At 35.6% G+C, this 26188-nt stretch overlaps 1 protein-coding gene and 1 long non-coding RNA gene across 2 annotated transcripts; one reads left to right on the top strand and one right to left on the bottom strand.

Moving 5' to 3' along the window:
- Nucleotides 1-358: 358 nt before the first annotated feature.
- cnih4 (cornichon family AMPA receptor auxiliary protein 4) lies at nt 359-20213 on the bottom strand. The gene is made up of 5 exons (XM_039748273.1): nt 20097-20213; nt 19557-19625; nt 16800-16912; nt 1969-2109; nt 359-1356 (listed from the first exon to the last, which is right to left on the bottom strand). Exons 1-5 carry the CDS (start codon nt 20163-20165, stop codon nt 1329-1331), a joined length of 420 nt encoding a protein of 139 aa, XP_039604207.1. The 5' UTR covers nt 20166-20213; the 3' UTR covers nt 359-1328.
- A 3046-nt stretch (nt 20214-23259) lies between these two features.
- Nucleotides 23260-24985, top strand: LOC120526842. The gene is made up of 3 exons (XR_005633189.1): nt 23260-23338; nt 24059-24215; nt 24702-24985. It is a non-coding gene; the product is annotated as an uncharacterized LOC120526842 (long non-coding RNA).
- The last annotated feature ends 1203 nt before the right edge of the window (nt 24986-26188 follow it).

The following is a 26188-nucleotide window of genomic DNA, read 5'->3' as shown; positions in this document are numbered from 1 at the left end:
TGCTATTTTACAGCCCTTGTACTCAACATCGGTTTATTTAATTTAATGCATTTCCATTCTGAGTTCAAGATCTGGTTATTTAAAACCAGCGTTTAGCTGAAAGATAACCAGATTTACATCCATCGAGGCCAGTACACAGCAGCTAGTGTGTATATCCGCGGTAAAAGCACCAGAATTATTTATGGGAGACGTCTATACTGTGGATAGCCATCAGCAGTACATAATATGCAATATCCAGAACAAAGTCTGCCTCCACAGTGATGGTACTTACCTGTGAATGGGACTACTAACTCTCTGATACCTCACCTCTGACCATGATAGCACTTAATACTAAATAAAAAGACCTTGGATTTAAAAATAAAATTTGAAATAAATTATTTCATTTAAAGTTTATTGTTTTCTTGCAACTCATTTAACCAGCATGTAGGTTTTCAAAATTAATCCTTAAACTGGCACTTTATAACTAAAGTCCCAAATTGGGCCATTTCACAAATAATACTAGTGTTATTATAATTCAATTGTCTTTTTGGCAAATAACAACACACTGTAAAGAATCAACCCAATGGCATGGGGAAATCACAGTTGAACAAGAATACACCATTCACTTGGCTAAAACATATTCCATATATTTTTTTTTTAAATAATGAATATCTCCAAACAATGTATCTTTACCAAGACAAGCTACAAATTAAACAAAGCTAAATATTATAGTTTAGAAAGGTCCAAACAAGGGAAGAAAATGTGCCAGAGAATCAAGGACTAAAAAGGTGCAACTGAAATATGAATTTTCAGTTAAACTTTACCATAAGCACAGTATCTGTTCCATTCAAGCACATTAAAAGCACCTGAGCTTATTACCTCACAGATATGTTAGAATGTTCTTTGGTTTTAATTTGAACTGTTACTCAACACAAAAGCAGTAGATTAAGATAACCAAACTCCTTAATAAAAACATATGTCAACTGGATAGGAAAGGAGTGTAAAATGCAGTGTAACTAACATACCCAACTTTCCAAAATTCACAAATCCCAAGACCCTTTTCCCCTTCTCCTGGCCTCCCCCCACCCCTCAACACCTTTACCTTACAAAATACTGTAAAATATTACATACCACCACCCTGCTTCACAAAAGGCATGAATGCTTCTTTCAAAATGATTGTACTAAAATGTAAAAACTATTAAGAGAGACTAATTCACACTTTCATTGATAAAAAATATCTTATTTTTAGAAATATACAGTGCACTTTGAGACGTTTGTTCGTGTCTATCAGACTCTGGAAATCAAGGGAAGTTGGCATTTGTTAGCTTTTACCCACAGGCTGAAACATCTCAGTCATTTATTAATGCCAGGATCATGCTGCAAGAAAACACACACACACACAAAAATGTTACTAACCTCAAATAAACCAATTTTATCATTATCACAAGCTGTTTGAAACAAATAATGTGGTCTGATACATATATATTAGAGCACCAGACAAAACATCATCTGACAGTAGACATTTGGTAAAATGGAGAGATTTTTTTCTTCTCATATTGGTCCTAACATTTTAGTTTGGTAAAGACTACTGCTCTTAAGTAAAAATGCTTTAACTAATGCATCTAACAGTTTCACACAATAGACTTTGACAATAACATGTATACTTGTATAATGGGAATAAGGATATTACTGAAACTCGAAGATTTTCGCTTCTGCAAGTTAAATGCTTTATCTTCACATTCAAGACACGTCAGTTGTATAAAGCGACAGCTTAGTTTTGCCCCATGTATTTTAAATTTAATTTAAGAACATAGTTTTCGAAGAAAATAAAAGAATGACAAAAAAAAAAAAAAACACCACACAGACATGGGGAGAAAGTGAAGTGATTCTTGAAAACTGCAATCTTTACTTGAATGATTTTAAAGCCTGCTTGCCTTGAGACAGAACTGTCAATATAATTAAAACAAAGAAACACTGTGAGTTACTTACCTGTAAAGATAAATAAAGAAGCAAAGCAAGTGGAAGCCAAGCTTAATCATAGCCTCTTTCATATGAGACTTGAGCTGTCCTCGATTGTGAATCTCTGTAGGGTCGAATACACCCATGTTACCCATGGGTACCTTCACAAACCTTCAAATGAAGAAGAAGAAAAAAAAAGAATTATTTTTGCAATTTCCAGGTGGAAAAAACAAGTGCTGTACATTTTATTTAATCCAACCCTTTTAATAAGAATAATTGTTTCTTCATCTTACTTTATTATGACGTTAACATCTTCTTTTTGCAAATGCACAGTAACTTAAGTCCTACTCTTAATTTAAGTTTGTTGTAAATACTCAAACTCTACCACTACTTGTTATTTGTAATGGGTTGATCCAGCTACTAAGTACTTGTACATGGCATCAAAATCATATGGTTTTAACAGAGCACAAAATGCAAATATCAAAAAAACTTTACAAAGATCAGTTGAAATCTACATGTATTCAGGATGTAAATGTAACTGTGAAGAGTGATTAATGAAAAAAAAAAAACATTCCAGTTACCCACATGGTGCTTGTATACGTGCCTAATTATACCACTCCTCCATCCCTTGTTTTTGTGTTAGTTTATTCAGGAGGTTACCGTTTGCATCTACAAAGATGGTCAAGGAGCGGGTTTTGAATTTAGAATACATTTTAATGTTTTTACAGCTTTTGCAGCTGCTGTTCCTCGCCTTTGGAACTCTTTACCTCATTACATAAAGGAATCGTCTACAATTGAACTGTTTAAAACAAGATTAAAGACTAATTTGTATTCACTTGTTTTCCGCGACCTTCAGTTATATTGATGGTTTCCTCATTGTGATTATGTAATCTTACTTCTATTTATTATTTACAGCATTTTATTTATTTTTCTTTAATTTCTATTTATGTTATTTATGTTAATTGTATGTTTTCTTCTTTTTATTGTAAAGCACTTTAGCCACAGCATTCTTATGTTGTTTTAAATGTGCTATATAAATAGATTGACACTGACATTAAATGTCCAAAAATGAACTGAAAAGTTTACATTCCTCTACTGAGCTGTTGTTCCAGATGGAGCGAAGAGACTCAGGTGTAAAAGGAAAAATCACATTCCCTCAGCTAGGTAAAAGATCTACAGTAACAATTTATGTGGTGACACAGAGTAGTTGTCATAGTCTGTAAAAGATTCACAAGCAGTGGTGGTCACATACATAAAGTACTAATTATTATAATGCAATGATTTTGCATATTACTCTATTCATTTGTGAAATACACAAAGACACAGGGTGCTCCAGTTTATGTAAAAGAGATGGCATGGTTTTAGGAAAGTGTAGCTGGAGGCTACAAAATTATAACCAAAGCTAAATGCTATAATAAAAGTTAACTAATCATGAAAACAGTTCTTAAGGATCAATACTCCCTCTAATTTTTTCACAAATTATAGCATGACAGAAGAAACCTAAGTAGCAAGCACACCAACACAGTTGTGTTTTTATTTCTTCTTCTTCATTATTGAAGTGTTTTCCAAATAAAACAGAAATGAGATGCTAGTCTTCAAGGAAAATATAAATTATCAGTGTGCCATCAGAAATTTCTATGAATAAGCATAAAAACAGTTAAAGAAATCAGAATTGAGACATTAAAGCCCACCTCAGTGCTACAGAATATGCCCAAATGTTTGTGGACACCTAACCATAACACCTACACTGAATAAAATCTGCATCTAAGTAAGTGTAATTTTCTTACATCGTGTTTTTGGTATAAACTGATTTTTCTAGTGCCAACTAATGTCTCTGTAATCTAATTTAATTAAACATCACTTGATCTGTCTTGATTAGCACATCTTGTCTTATTTGGGTATTTTTTTTTTAAATCAGATTCAAGTGCCATGTTCATAAAAGATTCACCAAGGTTAATTTTTACTAGGCAGACCCACCTTTTAAGTTGACCACTTCTTAAGGCAATTCAATATGTAGATCAATTTGATATTTTACACAAATTCATTAATTTGGTTATATTGCATTTGAGCGGTATTACTTTAATACTCGTAGTTTCTGGTATTTTTGTGATGAAATTTAAACTTTTTTTCTATATTGAGGTTGCCCTTTTGAACCCCCCTGATATTTACTACGCGGTGAGGCATTTGTACTCCATCAACGTTAATTATTTCCAGAGACATAATTTTGTCTATTTTTCCAGCGCATCACGCACAAAAGCAAGGGAACGATGGGAGTACGAGAACACTGCTCCCATCGTGTCGCTTCATACCACAAGCTGTAAGTAGTAAGTCTGTAAAAAAGCGGAATACCGCTACGCTTTCCACTCATGGGACGGAAGGAGAATACCGACCGCTTTTATATAGTATAAGAAAGAAGAAGAAGAAATCACATTGTCTGGAGTAGAAAATCATCTTTTTCCTGGAAAAACGAAACTACAAATCCCATCGTGCATTGCAAAATGGACGGGGCGTGTGTGAAACTCTGCGCCTGCGTAGCACTCACGGGACGGAAGGACAATCCCGACCTCTTTTATATCGAAGGATTTCAAACATTTTTATTTCAAGACAAAAACATCTATTCTCAAGCTTTAGTCTTGTGGTTAGCACGGATTTATTTTCCACTGAAAGTCAGTAGACATAACACTGTGAAACTTAAAATGGCTTGCATGACATTTATTACAATGTATTACTGTATCACATGTATAACTGTACAAACACGCTGTCTTTCAAGTAATTCAACAGAAATATTAGTACTTTGGAACGGATAAGCATTTTCCCTGCAGACTATTTCAGTTTGTTACCATTTGCGTTCATCGTAGTAAGAGTGATTGGACATGGTCTATCTCTTAAATCAAGGAGAGTAAAGAAAGGAATGCATAGATGAGTTAAATGCATCTAATTCTATTTGCCCACTAAGTATGATATATTGTACTGTAGGGTACATTTGATCTTCAAAGAGGCAACCCCTTTCAGAGTAATAAGCATTATATCATGTGGTATCTACTAAATAAGACTGAAGCCTGGAATTCAACCAAAGTGCTTCTATTAATCTGATAAGAGGTTTTCCGATTGTTCTTAAACTTGGTACTGGCTCTATTGTTCCTTTGTTAAAATAAAAAAATAAAAAAATGTTGAGCAAAATTAGCCTATATATCATCAGATGTGCACTCACAATTCCTGCATTTACAAAGACAAAATCCAGCCCCACCCTGAAACCTTCAACTTCGTGTTACGCCATAAAGAGTAACCATTGCCCCATACAAAATCCTTTCAACAACTGTTTGGACAACAAATCTAAATCTTTTAATTTTATCCAAAATAACATCCACACCACAATGAAATGACTCACTTGATTTTGCAATGGCTAGAAGTCTAACTGTGGACACATTTGACCTATACTTTGGATCTACATTGCCTAATGTATAATAAACCATTAACAACTTCTTCTTAGTTACATGTGATCCAAGAGGATTATATCCTGTATTTCAATTTTATCTGTGTACAAAATCAACTTTCGAGCAGAAGTTCTAGTTGAGAAAAATGGGTGAGATCAAAAAGCTCACCATCAGGTTTGTCATACAAAAATCCTTCTTTATAGTTATGGATCCTGGGATCGGAAAATAACTCAACGACTCTTTAATAATGGCACATAAAATTACTTTGATCGAAAGAGCCTTTTGTTCATTCGACTTTTCAGATAATGTTCCTTTGAACAATTCCCATAATTTTAAAGCATCAACTTCACCCGTCATAATTAAGTACACACAGAAATGTCTTAATTTGTCAGGTATCATTTCAGCATCAGACATCATTTCAAACATAGTCGTCAAATTTACATAACCCAGCTGCTTGTGCTGCTTCTTGAAAAGTACCGTACTTAGTTCCATCTATAGTTAGATCATCTTTATATGATGTTGCTCCTTTCGATTCATGTAACAAGTTTAAATGAAACTGTTCGATATCTCTCATATTTAATCGAGCAACACTTTTGTAATAAATTTTTCTTGGATGCCACACTGTTTCTGCCATGTGTAATGTTGAGGAATTTGCGCATATGTGCATGCTTTTGCATTTACGTCTGTTTTATTAAGTTCAAAATAAGCCAATAATTTTGTATTTCTATTTTTTGCTACCTCGCTTTCTTTAAACTGAATCATATTCTGACCTGGTAAATGAATCAGTAAAAATTCATCAGAATGACTTTGACTGTGCATTGGCAATTCCATTAAATGCCATTTCACTGATGTACCGAGTGTCTAAATATGCTTGGACTTCGTCCTGAGACTGTTCTTTTGATAAAGTTATGCGTACTCTATTGTGCCCTTTATGAATGTACTTGTAGATGTACTTAATACTTATAACCGATGCCCAATACTCGACATTATTATGACAATTGAATCATTTGAGCAAATATGGGTTATATGGTACAATCGTTGAATTATCGAGCATCACAATTTTACCATCTTTCTTTCCGTGAAAAGTGTGTTGTTCGTGACGATTATCTCTTCGGTGATAATCAGGAAAGCCAGCCTTAGTCATAGCTGTTGTCTGATCAAACACTTTTTGACATTTCTTTAAAAACTTTTTTTTTTTTTGAATCCCAACATACTGAATCTTTTAAATGAGGTCTGTGAGACATTTGTTTAATGACTTTGTACCATAATTCAGGATAGGTTTCTCTGTTTGGAGTTTCAGCACAGATAAAGCGATCTACATCATCAGCAGTTAATAATTTATTTTGCAAAGTAACCAATAAATGCATGCGAGTCAAACCTTGTTTTGAAATTCGATTGTGTAAATGTATGCTCTGATTTGACCAAACACCATTTCGAGTTCAACAAACAATCTACTAACGAAAGTGGGAATACCAGAGCCGATATAGCCTGTGGCATTGTTCTCAAGAATCTGCGGATTTCTGGCAATGGGGATTGCACATCATTGTAATAAATAAATCTGGCCAACTGATTGTTTGGGACATTGCCATTACATCATGATGTAACTGTTGCAATGCTCTTGGACTACCTTGATATGATGATGGAAATATTACAGCTTTACTTATTCTGAATTTGTCTGAACTATTGATATTTCAATTTTGAACGTGATCAATGAGACCTTATATAAGTTCTGTTCTAAGTTTTGCTTGATTGGATTTAATAAAGAAGACACAATTAGCTTTAACTTTTAGATCCACATTAATAATGTAACTGAGCGGTTAGATTACCGTTTTCTTGTTTGAAAATAGTTGTAAGTAGGTCGTGCTAACAACTGAGAGGTTAGATGACCGTGAATTGCTTCCTAAGGATGTCAGTATGACGTGGCTTGACAGTGTTGTGGGACACGAAAGTGTCTCTCTTCTATTCTGTCTCTCTTCAAAAGATCACGTCTCTTTTTTTTTTATAATAGAGAGAAATATTATATTTAGTATATATTAAAACCAAATAAAAATGTATTGTGCAAAACCTGAGATTGGTATCATCTCTCACAGTTATTAAGAGCAAACTGTGCGGCATTCCAGCTCCTCAGAATGTAACAATAATGGCGTTGAAATTTCAGTTCTGCCTCTGTCTTTAAAATAACTAAATTTGTTAGCACCATTGTGTAAAATAAATGTACCGTAGCACATTTTCTGGATTGTACATCTGCTCACATGACGGCCTTCCTTGATGCTCAGTGTCGCCAGCTAGAATTTGTGCACATATATGCTGATTTTCTTGTACAGTATCCTCTCAAACTATGGCATCTATTCATCATCTACAGTAAGGTTCTGTTATTACAGCCTAGCTTGATCCCTATATCTTGAAGTTAAGTGTCTTGGCGGATGACCAGTGGCTAAAAAACTCTGTATTTTTTTTTTTCTCCCTACCATCTAAAACACAAAGTGTTGTATATTTAATAATCAGTGGCACAGCCATTTATCTCTAAACTTTAAACTCTGGGTTTTGAGCATGTAAAAAGCATGCTCACTTCTAAGGCTGGAGTTATACTTCACGCGACGCATGCTGCAGTGGACGCTCCTGCTTCACAAGCGTTGTAGTGCTTATACTTGCGTGCGTACTTTACGTAAATCTGGAGAAATCTGCCAGGTGGCAGTGCAAGATATTATCACGGTGAGAACAGGTTCGGCTTCTCTGTGTTGTGAATTGCCTAAAACACCTATTAAATTCCGATGACACCTTACCGCAATATCTCTGAAAAGGATGTTTATTTGAATAAATCCATCAATCCAGGGATGTGCCCATTCCAGCAAGCATTGGGCACGAGTGAGAAACAGTCCCTGGATGAGGCCTCAGCTCATCGCAAGGTGAATACAAGCACACACATACACTAGTGTCATTTTAGCAGCACCAAATCTGCATATCTTTGGAAGAAAACCGGAGCACAGTGTGGAATACAAGCAGGAAATAACAGCAACATAACTTCCTGCGAGACAGCAGTGCTATCGCTCCCCCACCGTGACACCCCCATTTGTGTAATTATTCCCCCATGTGTGTAATTATTAACAGTATTCATTATTTAAACAAAATTATATGTAAAATGTAACATACACACTTTAATGCATTGTATCATGAAAGTGATATAAAGTATAAATCAAAGGATTCTAAATATGCAGAGAGTTGGAAAAATTATACATTTAATTTGTTCTGTGTGGTGATCTATTGCTGTTTGCTGCTGCTGTCAGGTCCAAAAAGCTCATAGCGATTAAAAACTGGGATGACGTTTACGATGGTCTGCTTTAATGATAAAGTAAATTACGACGTTAAAGAGGACATTTCGAGATTAAAGCCGAAATTTCCACTTTAATCACAAAATACACGATTTCACCGTGTCCTTTATTTTTTTCTCTGTTGCTCAAATACAGCGCTATACATTATGTTGCTGTTGTGAAGTTGCAGAAAAAAAAAGGCGGCACAAAAGATGGTATGTGAGATTTTTAAAATGTATCGTGTCATTACGATCGGGAATATGCGACCCTTGAATATAAAAGCACCATGAATGCATCTGTATGTCGGCATTTTGCTTCACCACATCAAACAATTCATCAAACAGCAAAGCACGCACATCGATCCCTGTAGGATCTGCATAGAGGCATTCTGTCACATGTAAATAGTAAACAGAGACTCTGACGTCACATTCCGACTTTTAGCACACTGTGCCCCCCGACTTTTTGCTGGTACTGCAACTCGCGCACGTGTTAATTTCTGAGGACCTGCTCAGAGGACGCATACGCGTTCTGAGCGCAAAGTATAAACCAGCCCTAAGAAGTGATCTAAAAATCAACGACTCGAATACTAGGCATATAACACTGCCACAGCCCATTATTAAATATTACTATGTATGTTAAAGATGATTAGTACAGCAACAAAATTCAATTAGTTTTTCATGTTTTCTAATTTGGAGCTTGATAAAAGACAATACCATAAAATTATACAGCTGCAGTTGAATAACAAGCATATTATTATTATTGTTAACATTAGTGTTAAAAAATAAATACTCAACAGTACAAGAGTAGTAACTTGTACTGCCCTTGTTTAAAAATATTTTTCCCCAATTTCAGTAGCAAGCAGGAACTGCTGAATCACATATGCAGAAGTTGGGTTCACATTCAATGTCAAAGAAGTGAACGAAAGTACAGGTAGTCCCCGGGTTACGTACGAGATAGGGACTGTAGGTTTGTACTTAAGTTGAATTTGTATGTAAGTCAGAACAGGTACATTATTTTAATAAATGCTATTGTTGACCAACTATAACCAAGTGCTCTGCCAATGAATGATGGGAGTTTCACCTCTTTCTGACCTTTTTATTATTTTTACTTTATTTTCAATGGTGATGGTTTTTACTATCTTTACTATATCATCAGCACTTGCATCAGATTTGTGTTTCAGAGACATTCTTGAAGGGTGAAGACAAAAGGTTAAGATGAGCTCTTCTGCACAGCACTGAACAGCTATCACAGCAGGAAGGCACCTGTCCTCAGCACGTCTGATGTATAGGGTGGGCCTGAAAAATCCCAGACCTTTGAGAATTGTGCGAACTGAAGACATGAAGAATCGTCTTCGCGCTGAACCGGAATCGTCCCTGCAGAAATCAAAGTCATCCAGACGATTTGGATCTGTATAATTAGATCTGGGCCATCCTGTACTGACAAGAGACAACTTCCTGCTATGTGCGTAACAGTGCAAGCAGGCTTGCTATTGAGAATGAATGGGGGCAGCGACAGGCGGTTCATCACCAGCCCACCTCATAGTCACCTCCACTACAGCATGCTGCCTGTGTCTGCAACACCACCGCCCCCATTCAACACGCAGCCATACGAGGCACACTACAATGCTACCCCCCGCTGCCCCGTTCGCCCTCAATGGCCTCCGTTCAGCCACAACCAGCTTACAGCATTACCAGCAGCCCACCAAGAGCGAAAGGGGCAGCCATGTGTGGTGGGCAGGCAGTGAAACCGCTTGCCGCCGGGAGCCACCTGAGGGACACCACACTGCGCGAGCAGCAAAATCACCCCCTCCAGCCACCTCTTGCAGCATCCCCTGACCGAAGATGACAGAGCGGCAGTTACTGAGGCGCATGCGTCGCAGCTGCGGCCCTGTTCGTATGTCGTAGGTCGAATGTCCGTAACCTGGGGACTACCTGTACAACAAAGATTTAAGATAACATTTAAGATAATTAATTAAAATAATTTAGTTACATGGAATATTAGACACCAGATATGTAAATAATATAAAAGCACCCTTTAAAAAATAACACATTTCCAACCTAGCACATAGTCTTAACTTGTTATAACACTATAGTAGAAGTGGTTGCAAAACATGTCAGAAAACACAACATCAGAACCATGTGAGCTTGAAAAATAAAATTAGGCAAGTTTTGTATTAATGTCATACTGAATATTTTGTTAAATTCCCATTTGAACGTTTAGAAATCAGCATTTTCCGCTGACTTGTGTGGCATAGATTTCTCATGTAATAATGATCAAAGATGAGTCAGACAGTGACATTTTATGATGTTTGAAGAGTATTAAAGTTACTCTGTTCAAATTTCTTGTTATCCAATTACTATTTTTATTCTTGATAGTCAATTCTTTATAATTCACTACACTAAATTATGTACAAGCTATTTTGGCAAATCAAAGCTGTTGCTATACATGTCGTTAATGAAATACTGAGGCAAAATTTGTGTGCCATCATTTTGAAATTTTGCAAATAATTTTGCTATATCGTGGTAGCTAATGTTAGGACAAAGATATACAGTGTAAGCCGATATTAAAAGTTGGTGTTTGTTTTGGTATTTGCACAATTTTCTTGTTTAAAAACTAGAAAATGCAGTCCTTCCAGTGGTGTTGCGAAGATTAGTGGTCATGCAGATGGAGAGAAGAAAAATAGTAACGGTAGTAATGTGCTTGCAGCATTAGGCAACTGTTAGGCTGTTTCTGTTAATGTTAACATTTTATATTAATCTTTAGTAAACTTAAAAATTGTGTACCCTCCAGTTTGTTTTGCCCTGGTAAAATAGAGAGATAAAACAAGACAACTATAGAAATTTTAGAAGGTGGGAAAAAGGTTATTATAGTTAACGAAAACTAAACTCAAAACCGAAACTAATATTAAAAAACATTTTCTAAACAAATAAAATAATTAACAAAACAGAAATGAAAAACTAAACAACACAATTAAAGTAGTTGGAAAGACTAACTGAAATAAAATAATAAAATTACTAAAATTACTTTTAGTTTTCATTTTTGAATGAATATTCTTGCTATTAGTCTTTAACCCTTGTAACTTTCAACTCTAAAACAGAAAGTCATCCAACATGAGCCGCCTGCATATATTTAACCAGTGAACAGCGGCTGGTGGTGGAGAGTGGGTGGTCACACAGCATTTGTGGTGACAGAGCAAGCTGAATATGGCCATGTAAATGTAATGCAGAGTAATTAATTAATTAAGTAATTAATTAAGTGTAATGCAGAGCTAGATTGTGATGATGGCAAAATTTGAAAAGATCTCTCAGCCTTTGTGTGAATAATCTTTAGGGGTAAGCTGGTAATCTATATTTGAATATTTTTGTTGTTTACTTAGTGCTAGGCCATGACTTCCGTAAAGTGTAAGTAAGGCACTACTAAGGCCTTTCAGGAGATGTGGAAGAAACCTAGACTAAATCAGGATGATGTGGCTCATCTCTTGGGATTGGAGTTTAAATCAAGAAGGGTCTTTATAAGCTCAAGCCCATTCAAAGTAGAAGAAAAGGCAATGAAAATTGTTTAAGCATATCCCTGTTCAGAAACCACAAGCATGTGAGCTATTCATTTTTACAACCTCTTGATAAGTAATGTCAGCTCATTCTGTCAGAAAAACTAAACAAGGCTTTAAAAATATTTAGTTTCTGGCTACTTTTAAAACAACTCGGCCACAGAGTAAATCAGTTCCTCTAAATTTATATATCCAGTGTTTGCCTGCATGCATGCAAGTGCATGAATATTAAGAAGTACATGGGAAACTGGAGTATTCATCTGCATACCACATTTTCTGCCTGCTTGTCCATATTTTAAGTCGAATAGGAGTCTGTGTGTTTTTGCAGTTTTCGTTGTATAAATAATTCTCTTCATTTTTGATACTCAGATCACGGATAAACTGTGGTAAATGATAAAGGGAGATAAGAATTAGTTCTCTGATTAAATCAATGGGAAAGCTATTGTTAAAGTACCCTATTCTATGGGCTAAGGAATAGGTCATTAAAGCCACCATTGGCTCTAGATAAAGATAAGAATAATGTGTGTTTAGGATTTCAACTAAACTGAAATTAAGTTTCAAGTCCCAAGTCCCTGGTGCACAGCTAAAACTACAATGTAAGTTTAACAAATTAAATTAGATGAAAATAAAGAAATCTGTGGGTGGAAACACTGGCTTACTGACTGAACCATTTTCAGGTGGATTTTGAGAAATTCGTGTATTGTTTGTTTACTTACCTAAATAAAAGTATGTACACTAGTAAGGCGAATGGAAGGGCTTAAGTTATAGCTGGTCTTAACAAAACACAGTACTTTTTATAATCAGAAATGGAAGTAGCTATTTTTTCTAATCTAGAAGCATTTAAAATGCATATGATATAATCAATGTTTGTCTTTCAGAGGAACAATCCATTGCTTTGCTAATGGCTCTCCCTTCAATATTTCACTCCTCAACTGGCCTACCTAAAATCTCAGACTAACAAGTGAGGCACTTGAATTGAGTTCCAGTTAGTGTTAAATAAGGTGAACTTTAACTTGACATGCCTTACATCTGTGTCACGCTTCTCTCAGCCATCTGAGGATCGCAGTTTCTTTCTCCAAAGACGGCCAATCAACAATCCTCATATCATCATGGTCTCCACTATCCTTCTTCTGGCTATTGGTACAATGCACCTGACCTAAGGAATTGATCAATGAGGCTCCACTCATTCTGATGGCATGTTACTACACTTTCCACCTTACATACCCAAAATGTATTGCTACTTTGTTATATGTCATCCAGAATGAGGTACTGAAAGACAGTATTCATGAATGTAACCTTACCCTTCTTATTAAAATAGCAATGGCTGAACGGAAATTGTTTAGTAAAGAGTTGATTATTTGTTACTGGTTCGCACAATAAAATTTTATTTAGTAAATTTTGTAGTAAATCATTGGTTTTACTTTAAAAAGTTTATTTCATTTCAGTCTCTGCAGCGATTTGGGTGAGGAAAATGCAAAACAACGTACCTAAATTTCTGGCCTGTTAAAACACTGGTTGTTAAAAGTAAGTCTGTGATCAAAATTCCATGGTCTGTTTACATTAGGAGAATAATGTTTATAATTGGTTTCTAAAAGTACAAAACTGTAGTAAAGAAATTTACAAAAATTTGACTATCCTTTTGAGAATAAAGAGCAATTTGAAAGGTGTGTCATGTTTCCTTATTTTAAGAGCATGTGGCAGTATGATTGCCCAAAACCTTATTTTACATAGTACGATGTTCAAACTTAACCTATTTAAAGTAATACAGTAGTCCCATCTCATCGCGGAGGATGCATTCCAGAACCCCCCGCGATAGATGAAAATCCGCGAAGTAGAAACCATATGTTTGTATGGTGTGGTAAATGGCTGGCTTTATATTACGGTCCTCACCCCCAGGCCGCCAGGAGGAGCTCTCCTGACAGCGTGGACGGGCCCCGAATTCCAGCAGGGACTTATGGACTATGTATTTTTTATGCACAGCTCTGCTGGATACTTTGGGGGCCACTGGGAGTCGCTGTCAGAGGGCCAGTGGACTCGTATATGCCCTATAACCCAGAAGTACGTCATAATCCCGGGACAGGAAGAGACGACATGCTTCAGGGATGAAGATATGGACTGTTTACCCTGACCCGGAAGGAGTAAGGACTTGTGGACTGTTGGGCAGGAACACCTCCGGGTCAGGGGGTATAAATGGACACTGGGAAAGCCCAGACACTGAGCTGAGCTGGGAGGAAGGGTGGCTAATTGTCTGGGAGAGGAGGACTGATTAGTGTTGTTATTGAGTAGTGTAGAGTGAAAGGTGCTTAGTGCACATCATTATTGTAATAAAAATAATTATTGTTGGACTTTTACCTGGTGTTTGGCGTGGTACCTGAGGGTTCAAGGGAGCGATAGCGCCCTCTACTGCCACAATGGTTATTTTTATATATTTTAAGCCCTTATAAACTCTCCCACACTGTTAACATTATTAGAGCCCTCTAGACATGAAATAACACCCTTTAGTCAAAAGTTTAAACTGTGCTCCATGACAAGACAGAGATGACAGTTCTTTCTCATAATTAAAAGAATGCGTGTCAGGAGCAGAGAATGTCAGAGAGAGAGAGAAAAGCAAACAATCAAAAAATCAATACGTGCTTTTAAGTATGTTGAAGCACCCCGATAAAGCTGCATTTTGTAGAGGAGCGTCCGTATCCTCTGTGCAAACAGCCCCTCTGCTCACACCCCCTCCGTCAGGCAGAGAGAGTGAGAGAGACAGAGAAAAGCAAACAATCAAGCACCACGCAGGAACCATATTGTATATCATTGAGGAGTTTTATTTAATATGAAATACATGCTGATTGGGTAGCTTCTAAGCCATTTGTCAATAGCGTCCCTTGTATGAAATCAACTGGGCAAACAAACTGAGGAAGCATGTACCATAAATTAAAAGACACATTGTCCGCAGAAATCCGCGAACCAGCGAAAAATCTGTGATATATATTTAGATATGCTTACATTTAAAATCCGCGATGGAGTGAAGCCGCGAAAGTCGAAGCGCAATATAGCGAGGGATCACTGTAACTGGTCTTTTGTTATATTAAATGGACTATGGTAGATTATTTAAAATGAGTCCATGTCAATCTTATTTTAAGGTTTAAAGTGGAGTAACAACAGCTGTATATGCTGACTTATTTTAAGCTACCAAGTGAAATTCACTTACTGCACTGACAGCCAGATTTGATTATTAAAATACTAAGGATACATCAATTTAAAATGTGTGCACTTAAATTTGAAAGGGCATTTTTGAAGTGTATATGAATTTGATGGATATCCAATTCCAAAACCATGGACATTAATATAGAGTTGGCCCCTCCTTTGTGTCTGTAACAGCCTCCACTCTCCTGGTAAAGCATTTCAAAAGATTTTGGAGTTTGCCTGTGGGAATTAGTGCTTTTTCAGTCAAAAGGGCATTTGTGAAGTCAAGTGCTGATGTTGAATGAGAAGACCTGAAAACATATTTGTTTTAATTTGAATATTCAAGTCTTACTGTGGGCCTGTTTTTTGGTTAATTTGACAGCCATACTGTGGACCTGTACATGTTTCTGTTCATGCTTTGATAGTGTAATGACACGACTCTTGTGATTCTGCCATTCACAAAGATCTAAAGAAGGGAAGCAGGCTTTCAAAATAAACAAACATCAGATCAGTACTCCATATATCCGAATTATACTGCAATGTCTAAGATACAGTCAGCAATTTCAAGTATTATGATGGACAACATATTTTGATGAACAATGTACCAATTCAGCGAAAACCAATCCTGTTAGTGGTTTAACTCTATAAGAATTCACAAACATAAGCATTAGTAAATATCTATTCATCTATGCAAGATGTATTGAGAATAAAACAAAATCAGTGGACACAGGATTATAATGTCTTCTGAAGACAGGGATGCACACTGCATATACTAGAATATTCAGAAGCAATCAACTACAATAGTCAAATACTTGAAGTGACTGGATTAACAAATTTGATTTGAAAAGTCTTATTACACATTCAGCTGTAAAGCGCTGTTGTAAATAAGACAAATAATCTTTTATATGTTTTACTGATTATATGTCTGGATTCTAATTTTGATAGTATTGATTATACTTTTTAATTTTAAAAGAAAATCTCACTGAATAAATGTAGTAAGTTCACATATTAAAACAAATTTATAATTATATGCTTGTGTATTAGTTTAAAACCTATTTGTTGTTACATGGGAGCAAATCGCCTCTGCTCTGCCATAAAAGAAATTCAAACCCTAATTAAATGTATTACTGTTAATATTAATAAATATGACTATTAAAACATGTAAATTACTCAGTATTTAAGTTTTATGTGCCAACTTATTTAACAAGAAAGTCTCTTTTTCGCATTTTTATTGCTGGAAATGTCATCTTTCCTTTCACTTTAATAAAAGTACAGGCCTATAGTGTTAAAGTAACTAGCACCAGAATTAACTGTCAAACACAGATATGCTTGTACCTCTAATTAATACATACACACACAAATAAAAGCATACATTAAAAAAGCATTCCATTTTCTCACCTGTAGATATTCCAAACTGCAACTGGTAAATTGAGGAGACAGATAAACCAGTGCATTGAAACCAACATCAGTAATGTGGCAAATGTTTGTCCGACAAGCTCTGGAACAACCCACTATTATAAGAGAAAATAAAAATGCTTTGTAAGTAATCCATATAAAAGGAAATTGATATATTCTGTTTTCTCACTAACATAAAAATTACCAGACAATGCCTATAGCACTACCAAAGTAATTCACAGGAATGTTTAGTCTATATGCATCACTCACCTATACTGTTGAATATGTACACACATTTATAGCTGTAGTTCTTCTACATGTCTTCTGTATTAGCCTTTTCATTGATTGATTCTTTATGTTTAATAAACCTAATTAAGAATACAATAGCTTCTAAGTGTCCTTAGTATAAAAGAATGCTTTTTGAAATTTCTCTTTTTTATTTTTCACTGTTAAAAAAAAGCATTTTAGGGAATTACAAAATACTGCTTACACAAGGTAAAACCTAAAGTCGAAAAAGTCTAGATAATCTTCAATAACTAGATAATTTAAAAATTTCTGACCTGGCTTCATTTTCAATAGACCCAAATATAATTTGTGAATAGTGCGAATCAAACAAACCAAACTCAGTCTGTTCTCTTTTTGCCATCAAACAGGGATCTAAAGGCTCAAAATTTACAACGTTGGTTCACAAGTCAACAATTCAGGTTCAGCAGCACATCTGTCCGTTTATGCCAAGATAAAATGGGTTTATTTTGGCTATGTCAGTATTCCAAACAATTATAACTCAACAGTTCTAGTAACATAAATTCCTTCACCAAAGTTATCAGGGAAATGAAATGGAATTGTACACCAATATAATTGTAACTGGGTTGCAAACTACTGGAATTCCTACTGGCTAAGAATCATATTAGTCTTTTTTTTTTTTTTGCAGAATGAAGGATACTCCATGTAACAGGATACCAGGAATCTGAAAATTCCATACAAAGGTGTTTGTTACTGTCTTAAGAAAAGAAGGTAAACTGGATCTAACCTGTACAGAAAAGGTGGGGGAAGGCCCGATGCACAACTGAATAAGAGAACATCAGAATCGGTAGTTTGAGAAACTTGTCTTACTGGTTGACTTTATCCCTAAATGTATGCCAAATGCCAGCTGAATATGTTAGAAGGAGCATTTTTAAAATCAGTTCTAACACTAAATGGATGTCAAAGAAAGACTTTGCATCATAAGGTTTAATGTCATATTTCGTAGCTCAAGTTATGGTAATGGTGGCAGAAAATTTAATTAAATACATACTTGATATGATATTAACACTCTAGGAATAAAACAATCCCACTTCAACTTTGCTGGTATCCTGCATACTGAGAAATCATCTAATTTTCCCCCAGATTTCTTAGAAAAGGTCTAGATAGTACAGTACAGTGCATACTAAATTGTCAGATGACACTGGTGTCGCTGTCTGCAGAATGGCTACCCATTAATATTTTTTGTGTGTATCTCTAGTTACCATTCTTTCAACTTACTGAAAAAATTAAAGAATTTGATGCATAAACATAGCCAGGAATTGTAAACATAAGTACTAACATAATGCAACTTAATAAAAAGTGTAGTAAGTTTTTTTTTTGTATATTTTACATGATTGATAATCTCCAATTACAGAAGCAAACATTTCCCATGCTGCTGCTCTAATACTCAAAAAAAAGTTATGAATATAAAATAATTCATAAAATAAGCACCACTTTTTCTTGCTACTATATAAATATGTTAATTATCTACTTTCACAAGAGTACACACACATCAGTAACTTTTTAATTTTTTGATTAACCATATATATTTAATTCTGAGAATGCTTCCTCAGCTGTATTAAAGCTCTATTTAACAATATATAAATTAACAAAGCCAATACTCCAGATACTCTGTCATTATGATATACAAGTCTCATTAAAAGATTAAAGAAAAGACAGGAAAAAATGGTACAGAAGGCACTGCCTTTTAATTATAGGGCCCCCAAAATTTAGAACAGTCAAACCAAACCAATGCTTATTTATTGTTTTATAAAAGCACAAAGCAATTACAACTGGTTATAAGGATGTCCATTTTGATATTTTACACACACACATATATATATATATAGCCGAGGTAATCATTCTTTACAATCTCTTTCCATGCTTGGGAAGAAATTATATCACTATTGCTTGGTCCGTTGTGCTCTTGCAATGTGACATCTGGAAAGATTAACAAATTATACTTTATCACTAATAGCAGGCCCAGTACTGGACTTTAATTGAATTCCAAAATCATTAATGTTAGCGTTTATCTTAGTACCACTGGGCATGAAATTTAGATAAAAGATTGTCTACTTGCTATATGTTTAGCAATTGATAGCTTCAAAATATATGCTTGTGTTACATGCTGAAGTTAATATGTGCACCAATTTACTGTTGTGGTATAGTTAATGTTATGTCTCTACCCTGTCATTAATAGCTAAAACTCTCCATATCAGGGCACCAAGAACAATGCTTATTTCAGTTTTCCAGAATCAAAACGTAGTTTTATGAAAGAACTCCTGAGGAATAAAAGCGGACTGTAAAATGAGAAAATAAAGAACTGAAAAGAATTAAGTCTTCTTAAGACCATATTATCCAAAGTAATAAGGTGGTTTACAAACAAAATGTATTCACAGAAATACACAAATCTCTTTTACATGTTTGAACACTGGAGAACTAAAGTATTGTTGCATTAAATACTTTCATGATACTTACTTTGTTCAATTTGGAACAACACGACCTTGCATTAATATAATCGCATTCTAAATCTGAGAGAGTAATAATCTGTGGTTTCCATTAAGAAAAATCATTAACATAAATCTCATGCAGGTAAAAATATGCACTTACAATGAGAAGCGGAAAACACGCACCTACGGCCATATTTCTAATCAACGTAATCAGGTTTATATATCACAGCCACAGCACAAACGCCAAAATTCAAATGTACAAAAACCATAGTGAACAATGTAAGAAATGGAAATGGTTTCACACAGTATGTTTTAATGAGAAAATTCCTAACTACACGTTCGAGCCACCGAAAACACATCCCTTCACATTTTTAAATCTGAGAGTTTTCGAACATTCTTTAAGAAATGTTTAACAGTCAGAGAGGCAAGAACTTACTGGAAAGCATAATAACTACATGATATAAACTCAAAAATTAACAAGACATAAAAATAAAGCATAAACAGAGAACAAAAAATTAAAAATCGTATCCGATATCCCAGCGTATTACATAATTAATATAAAGGATACAAAATACACAGAAAGGAAAATTAAAGCACAACAGTCCACGAGAGACAGAATGAACACTGCCGCCTCCATGTTCCCCTTCCGCCTTTCACGCGGCGCGCTTACGTCATCACGAGTGACATCCGCTAAGTAGTGATGGGCCGTGAAGCATAGACATATATAGATAGACGCCGCATTCAACGTGTTGCCCAGTCGACACGATACGTCAGCGCGTCCGTCATATTGCGAGTGGCAAAAGTGCCATTTAAACTAATACAAGTAGACGTGGAAACCGGGTTTTCTGATGAATAAGCAATAACGTTTAAAACAGTATCGTTTACATACAACAGATTTTGGCGAATCGTTTAATTCAATTATTTATATTTATTTATACACAAATAACGACAATGATTAAATAATAATAATAATAATAATAATAATAATAATAATAATAATATTATTATTATTATTATTATTAAATAATTCCTCCCATATAAGTAATATTTCTCGGACTGCCTTCTTCCATCTCCAAAACATTTCTAGACTTCGTCCTGTTCTTACACAACAAAGTACTGAAGTATCAGTTAATGCCCTAGACACCTCATGTATAGATTACTGTAATGCTATTCTATCTGGCATTTCACAAAAATATATCCATCACTTACACCTTCTTCAAAATTCTGCTGCCAGGATAATAACCTGTTCTAAATCCACTGAAAATATTACACCTATTCTCTCTCAACTTCACTGGCTCCCTGTTAGCTACAAAATACAATACAAAATACCGCTCTTAACATTTAAAGCTCTCCACAGTCTTGCTCTTCCACCAACCTCACTGATCTCCTAAAGACTCACACTCCCTCTCACTCACTCAGATCCTCATCTGCAGCTCAACTTTCTGTACCACACGTCAGACTCAGTGATCTGGGAGCTCGAGCGTCGTCTCACAGTGCTCCTTAACTCTGGCATTCTTTTCCCTCTCATATTCGTCTCAATTCAATAACACATTTTAAAACTGCCCTCAAAACCTATCTTTTCAAACTGGCATACCAATTGTGAATTTTACACTGTCACTGCCAGTTATCTTTGTTTGTTTGCTAATTATTGCTTTTTGATTTATCATTCTCTTGTTTTAATTTTGCTAATGTTCTTTAATTTTATTGTAAGGTGACCTTGAGTGCAAAGAAAGGCGCCTATTATTATTATTATTATTACTATTATTATTACTATTATTATTATTATTATTGAGACGAAAACTTGACCAATGTCTGAAAGTCAAAATAGTAAGACTGCAACTGGCAGTCTGATCTTTCTTTTAAAAGTGAAATGATACACTCAATGTCAAAAATAAACAATTTTATTGTATACAAAGTGTCTTAATAATTTCTGAAAACATTTCACTCATTCCTCCCTCAATCTCTCTCTCTCTCTCACACGCACACACACGCACACACACACAATGTAGTTACTTAAATATATACAGGATAGGATCTAAAATACTTGAAACAGAACTGTCTTACATAGCTTTTTCCGTGTGTTACCGCTCTGTAATTTGAGAGTATTCAGTCTGGCAATATGGTGCAGCCTTATGTTGTGGAAGACAGACATAAGCATAAAATGACGGTTGTCAATTTCAAACTGTGTTCCTCAATGTGCTCCTTGAGAAAAAAAACACATCATCTTAATCAATCTCAGCCTAAACAAACTGATCGATCAAAGATACTCTATGTTGACTGTCGGATAACACGCTCAGCTACTTTGACCACCTTGACTGTACCCTCAGAAGGAATCATCAAACCTCCTTTGTTTTTTAATGTGAGCAAGTGGTAGAGCATCTGTTACCAAACTAGCACAGCACACATCACAGGACAGCTTTCCCAAAATCCCGTCTAAGGGCTACCTCCCACTGCTTCCTGAGGTGGATTTCTTTGGGAAGCCTTCAAAGTTTGAGAAATGTGAACAGCTAACAACAATCTACATAGTTAGTGACTAAATATGTTAAGCCAAAACGTTGTTTGGAGGCTCACTTGAGCACATAAATGCATAAGATTATAAAATGGGATTATCTAATGGTCAAATATAATCAAAACAATTGTTCAGCCTTACCTATGAAGTGTAATCCCCTGGGATCTGGTTTGGAGCGTACAGCGGTTTGTACAATCCCAAGCAGCACATGCATGAGGCATCTTTATCCATTACTTCACTCCACAGCAGTGCCACTCGCGACTTTAATGTACGATGCTGCTGGTTATGCAGCGTCTAGTAATTATGTCTATGCCATGAAGTTCAAGTGACATTTGCCTAACGCAGTAATCTCTGATTACTAACATTACTCACAACACTGCCCGATTTGTACTGCACAGATGTAATGTTTTACGACTCGCCTCACTTGGCAGATTTGAATTGCTCTTGCGAGGCAATTTTGTATTGCCGTTTATCTCTGGCTGTAAGTGGACTCGTCACTTCTTATTGGAGAAGATGGGAGCTTTTGAATTTTATAACTTCTTGAACTTGAAAAATTTGTCATCTGAAAAATTGAACCTCAGTCAAACGAAGAACAAGTGAAATGAAATTCGACATGTGTCTGTGAACTTTATAAGGTATTTTGTGATATATGTACAGCTTTTTGCAAGTACATCGTATTGATGAAAAAGGCAATAGGGATTTTCATTTTCAGTTGCAATAGGACCTTTATAATTCTCTGGTTTAATGGTGAAAGATACAATATTTCTCCGAATTAGAGTTAACGTGAAAATGGAGAAATGCTTTGCAACACCCAATTAGCATTTGTTGGTATGTTTTTTTTTTATTAAAGATTTGCCCACTACTATTGTCCTTAAGCAAACCAATGTAATCTAAGGGTAAAATTAGGAATAGATTTAGGAGTGTACATCTGACACTAGACTGGTGTGCAGTAGGCCCTCCAAATCCATCAGTAAAGTGTGATGTGTGTCAGATGTGGTGCAATGGCAGTGTTGGGCACCTGCTTTTCTGACATTTCATTAGCTTATCGTTTAAACTGTTGGTTTAGGAGGAGTACATACACATACATTTAACTGAAATATGGATATCTTTGTATTACTGCAGTTACTAAAACAATGCCCCTTTATTGTGTTTTTTTACTTGACTCTACAGGGTGCTCTGTGGTAATCAGCCTACCATGTACCCGAACAGATGCCTGTGAACCCAAAATCTGAGACACAGCTGGATGTCTTTTTTTCTGCTTTTAAGAGTCCTAGTTTGAGATGATATGCAGATCATCATAGGTGTGTTATTTCTAGAGCTAAGACTAGTAATGCTCTCAGTTTTATAAGTCATTTTTGCACAATTCCTGGTAAGACTTCCCCTATTTATTACTTTATCTGTAATATTTTGCTGGTTTGAATACTGTCATCTATGTTTTCTCATCCTGTCCAGTAACGAACACTGACACTTTAATTTTAGACATGAAAGCCTCAGTGTGTGAATCCTCACAAACACAGTGACCAAGACACATCAGTACCAACAAAAACAAAACTGGAATGTTGTTCCATGTTGCAAAATAACATTTATTTTCTTAGGTTATTGTGCTTTGTTGATGGATTTTGATAGCCTAAACAAAACTAAAGCTGGAGAGAAAAACTCAGATGTCTGAAAGCAAATAACTGTACCTGAGCACATTACATTGGAAATTTTAGATCTGCAGAGATTGTGACACAATGTCTATTGCATATGTAATGTGTAAGAAAAAAAGTCATGCTACATAAAATGACAATTAAGTCTGGGTTCTTTCAAAATCCAACATCCATCCACAGTAACTTAAAAATAATATTATTAGACTTTACTTACAGCAGACCTTAATATATTTTGATGGTTTACTTTGGCAAAGCTTTATGGCTGTACCAAGAATGGAGGCAGAACAAGAAGCAAGGATACATTTTTATTAATGATTGAACAAAGTGCATGAAAATTGTTTGTTACTGTGCTTATCTTTTAAATGTTTATAGTGATGTTTAAGAGTCTAGTCGTATTATGGGGCAGCAGTTAAAGAAGAAGGAAGGACAGCTGTTGAAGTAGTGGTTCGCCCTCTTGCCCAGCACCCCCAGAATCCTCCATCTAAATCTTTGGTCTTGAGCTACTGTGCCTTTGCCAAGAGATCAGGAGGTATCTGCTAGTTTTTTTTTCATTGTTGATTTTTTTTTTCAAACTTCTGAAAACTTTCTCAGTCTCATTCTACTGCCTGCCTGGCTCATGTAGGATTGATTTCAAAGTCCTGTTAATTATATATCACGCTTTTGGGCATTGTAGAACCTGCCTGTACTTTGGAGTTTCTGTCCCCCTGCATTTCTGTTTTTTTGTGTTAGCTCTTCAAACATTGCTTTGCTTTTATATTCAAAGATTAAGCATAAAAACTGGCAAGGCAGCTTTCTGTACTCATGCAACAAAAATCTCTAATTCTTTGCCAAAAGAGAAGTCCAGGCTACAAATTATAAGCATTTCAAAAAGCTTCAATAAGCCCAGTTTTCGAATTTGGCTTTTTTTTTTTTTAAATTACTTGAGTCATTTGTAATAGATTATAAATGACATTGTATATAGTTTGTAAGATTTGCAGTAGTAAGCACTGTTGTTTTTTCTGTTTTCTTTTACTAGTTTATTGCAGTGGTGTGTCCTGCGTCTCTGACACCTGTTACATCAACAAAAACTGCCTGTGATGCTGGAGAGAAGAAACGTTCACAAGATATCCTGAAATGAGACGGCCAAATTAATATGTATGTTGGGACATGCACAGGGTGCTGAGCGGGCTTTGGCCTGGGACCCCCAGAGGTTTGTTATCTCCAGCATCCTTGATGGTTGCAAGTTTGTCTTTCTCCCTGGCCATTTGACTATGACTATATTTATTAAAAAGGAAAAGTCATCTCCATTTGCTTCTTATTTACTTTTATAATGCCTATATATTTTTTGTAGAGCAATTTGAGCTACACTTGTAAGAAATGATGATATATAAATATTATTTCTGAACAAATGTTATGTTTCACTGGGGCAGATATTAAGGAGTTTGGATGTGTGAATAGACTGGAATAAACTCAAAGAGTACTCTCCATACTAGTCTGCTCTGCTTCATTACTTTATTAATGACCAATGGCTAAGTAACAAAATGAAATGAAAAAAGTAAACCTGGTGAGAACAATGAGCTGCAGTGTGAAAAAACCTTTTCAAATCGGCAGAGTTGTAAAATCTGCCTGGATGGGTGCCTAAAAAAGAGAACTTCTCCGGAAGTTATGGTAAACCTAAAACTTTGCAGTCCACGAAGTCAGTCTAGTTACTCTTCTGTGGACCTTCTTTAGTGCTGCTACTCATTCTTTTCTCACCTTCCCAAAGATATGTGAAAAAGAAATTGGTACTGTCTGAGGGCTGGTGTGAGCATAAGTCAGCTCTGCAGTGGTTTGTCATCCCATTCAGGGTTGGTTTGTCCACCTTTTGCTCCTGGTGCAGGCTGTGGCTCCGTATTGGACACCATTAACTTTAGAGCAGCGTTTCTCAACCTTTAAATATGTGCGACCCGAGTTTTCATAACAGTTTTAAATGCACCCCTCAACATTTTTTGAAATGTAGATGCATATTTTATTATACCTACTTAACTTTTATCGACATTTATCTAATTTTACATTTATTGTTCTAGTATCAGAATGTAGTTTAAGTTAATTTGTTTTGGTTTCAACAGATGTTTTTTTCATATTTTTGATTCTTGTTTTCTTTTTTTCACATCTTCACGCCCCCCCTAGGGGGGCCCGTCCCACAGATTAAGAACCACTGTTTACAGAAAATTCATCCATCCTTCTTCTAAACCCATTTATCCAGGCCAGGGTCATGGGGCATCTTGAGACTGTCTCTGTAAGCATAGGGCGTAATGCAGGAACAACACCAAGAGAGGTCACCAGCCCATCACAAAGCAAACACACACACACACACACACAGGCCAAATAAGTATCACCAATCAACTTAACATGCATGTGTTTGGACTGTAGAAGGAAACTGTAGCACCTGGCAGAAACCCTTTAATGAAAAATGCATATTTGTGAAGCTGAATTGTGCAATTTCAAATTTTAAATGTAATTTTAGAAAGAGTACTTTTCAGT

Source organism: Polypterus senegalus, chromosome 3 (genome assembly GCF_016835505.1).
Source record: "Polypterus senegalus isolate Bchr_013 chromosome 3, ASM1683550v1, whole genome shotgun sequence".
Taxonomy (NCBI): Eukaryota; Metazoa; Chordata; class Cladistia; order Polypteriformes; family Polypteridae; genus Polypterus; species Polypterus senegalus.
The sequence above is the reverse complement of the archived record's forward strand: the minus strand, read 5'-3'. Positions and strand labels throughout refer to the sequence as shown.

Bases quoted from the DNA above. Each gene is read 5' to 3' on its own strand.
- cnih4 (XM_039748273.1), bottom strand. From the start codon at position 20,165: ATGGAGGCGGCAGTGTTCATTCTGTCTCTCGTGGACTGTTGTGCTTTA. The intron at 16,913-19,556 runs GTAAGTATCATG...CTCTTATAATAG, and splicing joins GTTGTTCCAAATTGAACAAA to TGGGTTGTTCCAGAGCTTGT. The intron at 1,357-1,968 runs GTAAGTAACTCA...GTTTTCTTGCAG, and splicing joins TTCTTTATTTATCTTTACAG to CATGATCCTGGCATTAATAA.